Source organism: Limulus polyphemus, unplaced genomic scaffold (assembly GCF_000517525.1).
Source record: "Limulus polyphemus unplaced genomic scaffold, Limulus_polyphemus-2.1.2 Scaffold7331, whole genome shotgun sequence".
NCBI lineage: Eukaryota > Metazoa > Arthropoda > Merostomata > Xiphosura > Limulidae > Limulus > Limulus polyphemus.
The window spans coordinates 1,473-11,888 of NW_013672941.1; the positions used below are offsets into that span (position 1 = coordinate 1,473).

At 35.6% G+C, this 10,416-nt stretch overlaps 1 protein-coding gene across 1 annotated transcript in view; it reads right to left on the reverse strand.

Moving 5' to 3' along the window:
* Positions 1-942: 942 nt before the first annotated feature.
* LOC111089785 (zinc finger protein OZF-like) overlaps positions 943-10,416 on the reverse strand; it is a gene marked incomplete at its 5' end in the record, with an annotated part of 14,285 nt that continues 4,811 nt past the window's right edge. Inside the window, one exon of the mRNA XM_022402861.1 lies at positions 943-4,131. Coding sequence (XP_022258569.1) covers positions 2,882-4,131 — 1,250 coding nt within the window. The remainder of the gene's footprint in view (positions 4,132-10,416) is intronic.

The window sequence follows — 10,416 nt, forward strand, 5'->3', positions numbered from 1 at the left end:
AGAAAATCCCCAGTATTTATAAATATTCCAGTGCACTAAAATATTACCTACATTTGTGGTGACAATTTTTGTGACCTTATTCAAGTTCAGATGTTCAGCTATGGCATAAATACTATATGGTATGTGCTACTTAGAGGAAGACCCCCATCAAAGCAGACTAAACTCCAACAAATAATTGTTTAGTCTCCTCTGCAGAAGATAGCCCTGGTGAAGTGTATGTCACTGCAAGAGGTTACCAGTACACACCCATACGTATTAGCTATTACAAAAATTAGATGACATACAGACCAGGGTGTTGATTTAAATAACCTAATGTTTGCTTAACTGTGTAAAGCATTAGTTATGATTAAGACTTGTACTTCACATTTTCACTCCCAGTCTGATGATTTTGCAAAATGAGTAAACACACTACAAAATGAATGTTTGCAAAGTATGTTAATTCTAAGAGGACCAGCTGGGATAAACACATCACACAAAGCAATGTAACTGGTATCTAACGGTTAATCAAAAAACATTGCAATGTTTTGCATAGGGAGTAAACTATTTCCATTTTGATGTGATCATCAGAAGACATCCTCACAATATTCACAGGAGTACATGAGGCCTTTGACGGCTCACATGCCTTTTCGTTAATTTTTTGATAAATAAAATCAGTCATTTTCTTCCTAAAAGGTTTATTTTAATAAGATGTTTTTGCTAAAAGATCTTATAGTATTTTATAATTTTATTCTATAATTTCTTATTCTCATTTTTGATTACAATTAAAAATTTATTATTGCACTTAATATATTGTTTAAGAGTAATGTATTTTTATGTTAGTAAAATTTTATTTTCAGTAATATTTTAACCTGTAAAGTTTCATTTTAAAGTTAACATGTTTTCAAAACTATTTTATTATGCATTCCATTATGTTCTAAAGTATAAATACGTGTTGTGCTCTTTTATTATATTGTATTAAAAATTAGCTATTGTTTTTAATTTGTAGTTAAGTATAGTGTTCTCCATGAGGAGTGCAAGAGTTCTTTGGAGGAAAGGGAAGTTAACATGATTTTCTGACCATGTCACAAGTTTAAAGATTATTGTTTTTATAGTTAAAATTAATCGTGAGCTTGAGAAATAGCCTGAAACAAAGGAGGAAGGAAAAGTACAATATGCTCTTACTAATATAAGAATTTATATATGTTTTTTGTTGGTCTATTTTAATGCAGTTTGGGCATAAACATGTAAATCATAAAACCATCAAATTTGCCTTTTATTGTCCTTTGTGCTTTTGTTCTTCATGATAAGTAATATCTACTATGCCCAAGGGGATATTACAGCATACTTTGATTTATTGTTAGAGAGGTAAATGACTGCAATGTCCTTTGCTGGCCCAGTGGATGATGTCTGTATGTTATAGCCAAAACAAAAGATGTGAGAGAATGACCAGTCATGTAATGCCACCTTCACAAGAGAACTTTAAAACTTTAGGAACTTTAAAAATTTCAGTAACTATTTTTTCTTCAGCTTCATTTCGTTTTCATTGTAACAAGTTAAGCAGACTGATCTTCAAACACAGAAAACTGATAATCTATTTATTATTCCAGTAGAAATAATTGTATAAGTGTCTGTGTATATACGTAGTTTTTCTTTTTGTTAGTAAATAAAGATTTTGTTCGTTTTTCACTAAACTGTCCAACTTAATTACTTTCTCACACAAGTATAAATCTCAATCAACTTTATGACACAGATTACTATTTAGGTTTCCTGTTTGATCCTATTAAATGATCCTCTAGCAATCATGCAGAAACCATCCTTAGATTAGAATACAAGAATACAATAGAATACAATATTTAAACAAGTAAAAAAAATTTTTTTTTTTTTTTACTAAAACCTAAACTATTAAGATGTAACTTTAATCTAGTATATGTACAGATGGTTAAAACCACAGAAAGGTAAAATGCTAGTCAGCAACACTTAGTCTGGTGGGCCAAATTTCCAACATTTTGTTTTTTGTTGTTTGCTAAGATTACAGTTTTGAACTATTCAAGAGTATGTTCACGGTGGGCTGCAGTTTTATAAAAACATTAACGTACAGTTACTTACACTAAATTCTTGGTTCCAACAAAATGAGTTAACACAACAATAAATCATTTAGGTAGATTTTCATCATACAGTAAACACCTGTCACTTTCACATCTTAAAGGGAGAGTATTACTGTTATGGGTATAACATTACTCAATATTGTAACATGTTTACAAAATGCCAATCCCACATTTCCAGTTCTCTATCCTTGTAACATGTTTATTTGTCATATTAGGTGAAAGAAAAACAAAATAATAATTTTATGGGAAACATTTCCAGGAGAGATGACTAGATAGATAGGAACTTTTAAATATTTTGTTACTAAACATTATTGTACTACAATGCACATGATTATCAAAAAACAATTTTTATCAAATCAAGTATCGATCAATTTTTTAGCTTCATACGTTATTTTTCCAAATATGCATAGTTTCCTCTTCTTATAGCGATTACTTCTCATTAGGCCTCCAGGTTATAGGCTAAGCACCTTGTTTATAACATACAGTTGCCTGATTTCAATATTGATTGCAAGTAACTATAGTTGATTTATATGTACCAAATGCTCTTACCAACAATTTTTACAGTTCTTCACACAATTTGGTTCATTAACATTCAATACAAGCTACCAAAATTCATATTAATAAAATGATAATTTTCATGTTAAAAAAATTAATAATATAAAGATTGTAAGGTATTCATTTCTCTGTTTTGCAGTTATATGTAGGTGTTGTTAAACTTTCAGATTTTAAGTTATAGTGATATAATTTTTATGAATTAGTTACCTTAGGTCAAAAGTTACTAATCTACTTGTCCAGCTCTAAGATACCTCCATGTGTATCTTCTCATGTCTTTTCAGGTTACCTTTACTTGCAAAATGTTTACCACATACAACACAAATCTGTGGTTTTTCCCCAGTGTGTATTTGCTCATGTGTTTTTAAATAACTTTTACTTACAAACTGTTTACCACATACTACACAAAAATATGGTTTTTCCCCAGCATGTATCTTCTCATGATTTGTTAGACCAGTTTTACTTGAAAATTCTTTACCACATACAACACAAATGTATGGCTTTTCACCAGTATGTATCTTCTCATGAGTAGTTAAGTAACTTTTACTTGCAAAATGTTTACCACAAACTAAACAACAGTGTGGTTTTTCCCCAGCATGTATCTTCTCATGAGTTGTTTGACCAGTTTTACTTGAAAATTCTTTGCCACATACAACACAACTATATGGTTTCTCCCCAGTGTGTATCTGCTCATGAATCTTTAACTTACTTTTACTTACAAATTGTTTAAAACATAATACACAACTGTAAGGCTTCTCCCCAGTATGTATCTTTTCATGACTCTTCAAGTTACTTTTACTTAAAAATTCTTTACCACATACAACACAATGGTTAGGCTTCTCCCCAGTATGTATCCTGTCATGTTTCTTCAGGTTACTTTTACTTACAAACTGTTTACCACATAGTACACAACTATATGGCTTCTCACCAGTGTGCGTCTTCTCGTGAATTTTTAGACCATTTTTAGTTAATCCTTTGCCACATATTGCACAATTGTATGGCTTCTCTCCAGTGTGTACATGCTCATGATGGTTTAAATTACTTTTATGTGCAAATCCTTTGCCACATATTGCACAAATGTATGGCTTATCTCCAGTGTGTATCTGCTCATGATACTCTAAGTTACTTTTATATGCAAATCCTTTACCACAAACTGAACAAATATAAGATTTCTCTACAGAGTGCAACTTCTCATGACTTCTTAGGAGACTTTCACTTATACATTTATTACCACATACTGTACAACTGTATGGCTTATCTCCAGTGTGTATCTGCTCATGATATTTTAAGTTACTTTTATATGCAAATCCTTTACCACATACCAAACAAATATAAGATTTCTTCACAGAGTGCAACTTCTCATGACTTCTTTGGTGACTTTCACTTGTAAATTTTTTACCACATATTATATAATTGTGTTTTTTATCCTCAGTATGTATCCTCTCATGTTCTCTTCGTTGATGTCCAATAAAGATTTCTTCATAAATCTTTGTGTCTAAAATCAAAATATGTTACATATAATAAATAAAACCATCTTTGTTCACTATTATTAGTTATCTTCCTTAGTTGTTTTAACAAAGACAACAAATTCTCACAAGTATTATCATTTTATTATTAAACCTAGGTATGCTCTGAAACAAAAACTGCTATCATAAAAAAAGAGCAAGTAGAAATGCCAAAGTGAAAATATTATTATAGAAAGTATACTAAATTTATTATGCAGATTGCCATATACATACACACACATTTGTTACACAAGTAATTATACTGCCTCTACAATTCTTATGTAGGTTACTCAACAGACATTATTATTTTCCTATGCTGAAAATATATTTTCAAAAGGTACTTACCTCTACTCACATGTATAGCTAGCTATTCTTGTTCAGTGCTGCCCTCTATATGGAAATTATTTTTTGCATGGCACAAGCCTTGGACTCCCATGTACCCCATGATAAACGTGGTTTACTGTCTCTGTAAATCATGATGTGACAACCTTCCACCAATAAGAATGGACACACCATCCCGATGCATGTGACTCCCTCTATTTGATTCTACCACACCATCGCTTTGAGATCAAGCAGAAAGAAAACATTGGTTTTAAATGGGGAGGAAGGAAGGGACGTGTGAGAAGAGGTGAGTATTTATCAGAAATATATTTTCGGTATAGGAAAATAATAACTTCCCATATGGTACCTAACATCCCCTCACATGTATAGCTAGAATCCCACATTGCAAGGGATACAAAGTTCTATCCTTGAAAGTATCTTAAGAACACCCATAGAGTTTGATACCCATTGAGAAAGGAACACATGTGGGAGACTGCACCACTTCTGTACCAGGTAGACTCAGTACCCAGTGTAGAAATAGGTGTTGCATACACGGAAGGAAAGTGGGGGGAGCACAAATAAAAAAGGGAGAGAAAAATCAGGTGGGTGCAAATTCAAAACACAATGTACCTGAATATCAATGACTGAAGAAGAACCATCCACAGACAAGAATGTAGGGAAAACGAAAATGGATGTGCCACAATGGCATGTCGGACCATACATGGCCAGTCAACTCCAGTCCAAAACCAAGCAACATCAGGAATAAAACATCTTATTCCTGGTAGGAGGAGAGTCCACACCATCTTCACCTCAAGTTGAATAGAACAAAAGCATATACCTTTCAAATCGAACTATGAAATGGGACACGTGTGAAAATCCACAACCATAAATATACATCCAGGAACACAACATCCAATTGACAGCAGAAGGGATGTGCCAATGTGGAGGTTCAAATCATACCAAACCCAACCTGACTGGAACCCAGAGGATAGGAACTGTAAAGTGGCAAAGACTCCCATACTCCAATAGAAGAGCAAGGGGGGACAAAACACTGTGGAGAGTCCAGAGGAATGTCAACACTGGAGACAGTGCAGCAAGTGACCATAAAACCCTATTACCTCTGATTTATTCAATCAAAGAAAAAGTAGGGATGGACAGCCATCTCCTTCCACTTTACCCATGTAAGTCCATGGGTTAGTATGATCCAGAATGAGCATATTTATGAAGGAAATGTATTGTGAGGAAACTTACTAGTGATGCTGTATAACACCCCGACTTGACAATGTGTGTTATTGGCCATGGGTATACATCTTGGCTCTACAGTGCAGAGTTGAGAAATAGGTAGCCTACCTGGACAGACAATGCTCACCACTGAGCAGGATCCAAAACTAAACAGGACATGCCACTAAAAGAAAAAGTAATATAGAAAAGATAACTTAACCCAGTCACAGCCTCACCGAAGTTTGAAGGATGACAACAGGCAGAAAACGATACCCCAACAAGGAAGAAACAGCCACCCAATGAAGATAGTGGGAGATGAATATATCAGATGTAGTCCACATGTCTGCCTGAAGAAGTTCCTCCAACAAATGATGGAGATGAGACACCAGGAAAAAGGTAAAGTACCTGAACTAATGCGACAATACCTGGAACAGATTTTCGAAAGAAAGAGACATGGAGGAATATGTAAGTCTAATCACTTGCTGAATCCAACTTGTAATGGTAGGAGGAGAAAAGCCACATACAGAGGATTATTGCCAGTGAATGAAAAGAAGGGAACAGGAACCAAGCATGAAAATCATTTGGGCAATGTAACAACAAGGAACACGAATGGGACATTGAAGAATATCTGGATCAGACTGGGAATAAAAGTGGGAAATGGATGGAAGTGAAATCAGGGAGAAGGAAGAATGTCCCTCATGAGCCATCTAGGTTTTGGGGAGGAAAGCTCGATCCAAATAAAGGAGAACATATGTGGAATGGAACAGTGTACATAAAACATCATTGGCAAAGATATCAGACCAATGATGCCCACAGGCTAAAAGGGATAGGTGAAACAAGAAACATGAAGCCAAAGGTTCAACTAGAGATAATGTAAAGCAGTGAAAAAACAATATTGACATTCCAATCTGGAATAACTGCCCAATGAGAAAGTCTAATGGATCCAGAAGGAACACAATAATAGGGAGATGGTAGGACAGGAAAATGCCAAACAGTACCAGGAAAAATGACAGATGTTGGATAAGGCTGCTTGATAACCACCTATGGAAGAGACAGAAGACCCGTGATCAAACAGCCAGGAGAGGAAATCTGTAAGAAAAAGAACTTTAAGGTGAGAAGGGAAAAAATCCCAACTCCAAGACCAATGGCAGAAGACATTCCATTTACAATAATAAACCTTAAGAGAGGAAGGGCAAATGGAACGTGCTAAAAGTGAAGCGACAAACCTAGACAATCCAGATTTTCTTGCCAGGGACCTGATAAATGCCAGGCATAAAGTTGGAGGGTATGAAGGATCGGTGACCAAGGTTGACGGAGTATGGATGGAGCGATAGGAAGAGGTAACATAGGGGTAGTTTGGAGCTGAATGAAACAAGAAAACCAAGGTTGTGCTGGCTAGTAAGGAGTGATCAGAAGGACTTGACACAGAGTCATATGGATGACTGAAATCACCCTAGGAAAAAGGATGGGAAGATAAACATAAAGATACCCATTGGTCAAGTCCTGGCTGAGAGTATCCACAACCAGGGCCAGAGGATGAAGAACTGGAGACCAAAAAAAAAAGGAGATAACATTGTGTTGAGGAAAGTAACAAATGCACCCTGATGAGGCATACCCCACTGATTGCATAGCCACTGGAAAACCTGGGGGTCAAGAAACCACTCCATGTGATAAACCTTGTCTGGCCTGGAAAGGGGATCTGCTACAAAAGTTGAAAGCACCTGGAACATGACATGCAAGGAGACATATCCCCAACATGTTGGCCCAGTAAATGAGTCCTAATGTTTAGCCACAAAGAGAACAGGTGCTCCTTTAGTGATTGATATAAGTTAATACTGTAGAATTGTCGAAGCAGATCATGATGAGTCAGTTCCATACAATAGGAAGAAAATTATTCAAAGCATGTCCTACCACCAGAAGCTCTAAGATGTTGATATGAGAAGACCTCTCAGATAGAGACCATTGACAATAAGCCTCCTGCCAATTGATCCATGCTCCCAACCGTGAAGTGAAGCATCTGTGAATAGATACAAATCCAGATGAGGTGGAGGAAGCAGTACACCCACGATAGTGTTGTCCTTGTTTAACCATCAATGCAGATTGTTTAAAAGGGAAGGAGAATGGGCATTTAGAAGTCCATGAGATCCCGAACAAGATTCCATGGGTCGTGGAGAAAATGCATATATGCCTGATTCAAGTGGATAAGTGCTTCCATAGAAGCCCAAGTCCCCAAAATTGATAAAACCTCACAAGCAGAAAGAGAGGGAGCAGCATGGGCATGGAGAACTAAAATCTCCATTGAACATAGACAAAGTGGAGAAGGTACGGCTTGAATGAGGTGGGTGTTGAAAAATACACTCAAGTGGATAAGATATTGAGTAGGTAAGAGGATAGACTTCTCCAACCCACATGAGTTGCTTCTGAAAGTAGCAGATGTTTGTGTCATGAAGACTCAAGTTCATAATGAGTTAACAGAGGCCAGTCATCCATGTAGTGGTGTAAACACAACCCACGAGCATGCAGAAGTTGGACAAAGGCTTTTATCACTCTACGAAAAGCAATATGGTGCTAAAGCAAGCTTCTATAGTAAGGTGTGTAAATGGTAAACAACCCTGGGATGAACAAACTGAAGAAAGCATCTGGACTAAAAAGAAATAGGAATATGGAGATAAGCAGCTTAGATGTCTATCTTGGTCATCCACATTCCTGGAGAAAAAGCTACCATAGTATGGGAAAGGATTCCATGGTAAAGTTGGGAAGATCCAAAAAATGGTTGAAGCAGGACAGATCAATAACAGGACACCAGTCCCTGGCTTTCCTGGCAACCACAAAAAGCCTGGAGTAAAAAATTGGGGAATGTTGGCCAACAGGCTTTATAGTTCTCTGTGATAGAAGTCAATTGACACTAACTAGTAGCAAGATCCTGATGTAATTGGAAGCTTATCAGTGCAGGAGGCAACAGGGGCAGGGAAAGGAAACGGATGAAAAATCCTTCTGAAAAACTTGGACCACCCAAGGATCAGTAGTGAATTATTTTCATAGTGGAACAAAATTGGCCAAACCAGGGTTCACACTTGACATCAATGAAAATTTTCAAGCACTTTTCATGTACTTTTCCATAGCCTACAATCTCAATTTCAAAAATTCATGCTCAAAGATATTGCTATAAAATAATTAAAGAACATTTACACTCAGCAAGGATTACCTTTACAGTGAACCACTAAAAGACTCGCTTACATACCTTACAAAAGGCCTTGTGTTTGTTAGGTCTATAACACTCATACCACTGACAGTAGGGGCCATTACTATCCAAGCATTGCTGAAAATGCATTTTCCCATCTTCAACTTCAGACATCCTTACACACTGCATGCTTATCTGCCATTGTTGTTTAGCACCATGTGCATGTGTGTAACTACTCATAATAAAATGTAGAATGGCACATCAAACAGTCTTTCATAGTTGAAAATAGCAGGTGAGTGATTTTTTCCACACTTGAAAAAGAGTATGGCTGGTGATTTTTACCACTAACCTGAAAAACAGTATGGTGAGTGATTTTATCATTCAATGAAAAATGTTTTTTTCAGGTCCATGTATCATAATGTTGTAAACAGAACAAATAGTAAACTTGAAAAATCTTCATTTATTTAACTTTTTTTTTGAGAATTCTGTGTATACAGGTGTTATCATCATAAAAGTTATGCAGTATTTAGTAATTCCTCAAGCACCCTTAAAATGCACCCTTGATTATCAACATTTGACAAAAATGGGCCTAACTGAATTTTTCTTTTATAAGTGTATAAAGATATTGGCAGATGATCGATGATGTTGAATGAGAGTGCATAGGGTAACTTACTCAACCATCAAAGGCAACATAAACATGAAATTTAGGGAGAGGCTGCACACTTGCCCTATTTAATATAAACTAAGAAATTATTATGCCTCTTTTTTTAGTATAGCACCCAAACACGAGAAATTGTTCTATAAAACACTGATTGACATGAAATTAACTAGAGTTTATCTACTGTCATTTTGAGCATTAGAAAAATTGGGTGTGAAATTAGAGTAAAGTTATTAATGACACACACACACACACACAAAATAATTAAATGATGAGTAAAACCCAATGCATGATTTAAATTCAGTCAATTTGGCCACTATTCATGCTATTCATATTCATTCACAAATATCAATCCAACTTCAATGCGCTTTTACACGGCCTAAACCTTACTTTGAACATGTGGATCAATTATGATAATTTGTCATCTGCTAATACAATATCAACATATAACTGTTACGACAGCGGAAGTCACGTGATGCTGGTAACACGTAATGAGCATCTAGAAAGATTGAGGAACATGTCGAACGTCCCAGCATTTCCTAGACTCTTGTTCTTATAGTATATAAGCTGCAAATAAGGTGATTGCGACAACTGAATTGCAGACAGGCAGATATAGAGGCGGAAAATTGAATCAAGCTCGGTAGTGACGTAAGTAAAGCGCGTGAATCATTCGCTTTGAATTATAGCATGTGTTTAATTTAAATTGGCTGTGGAAATTAAGTGTATTGTAAAGTTGAGTTGAGAAAGAATAAACTAGTTTTATTTAAGAAAAGACTTGTATCGCTGAAATTTCATCGGAAATAAATTATATGGAAAATTAACAAACAAACACAGAGACGTAACAATACTATATCAATACCGGAAATTAACAAACAAGTAGATACATAACAAATT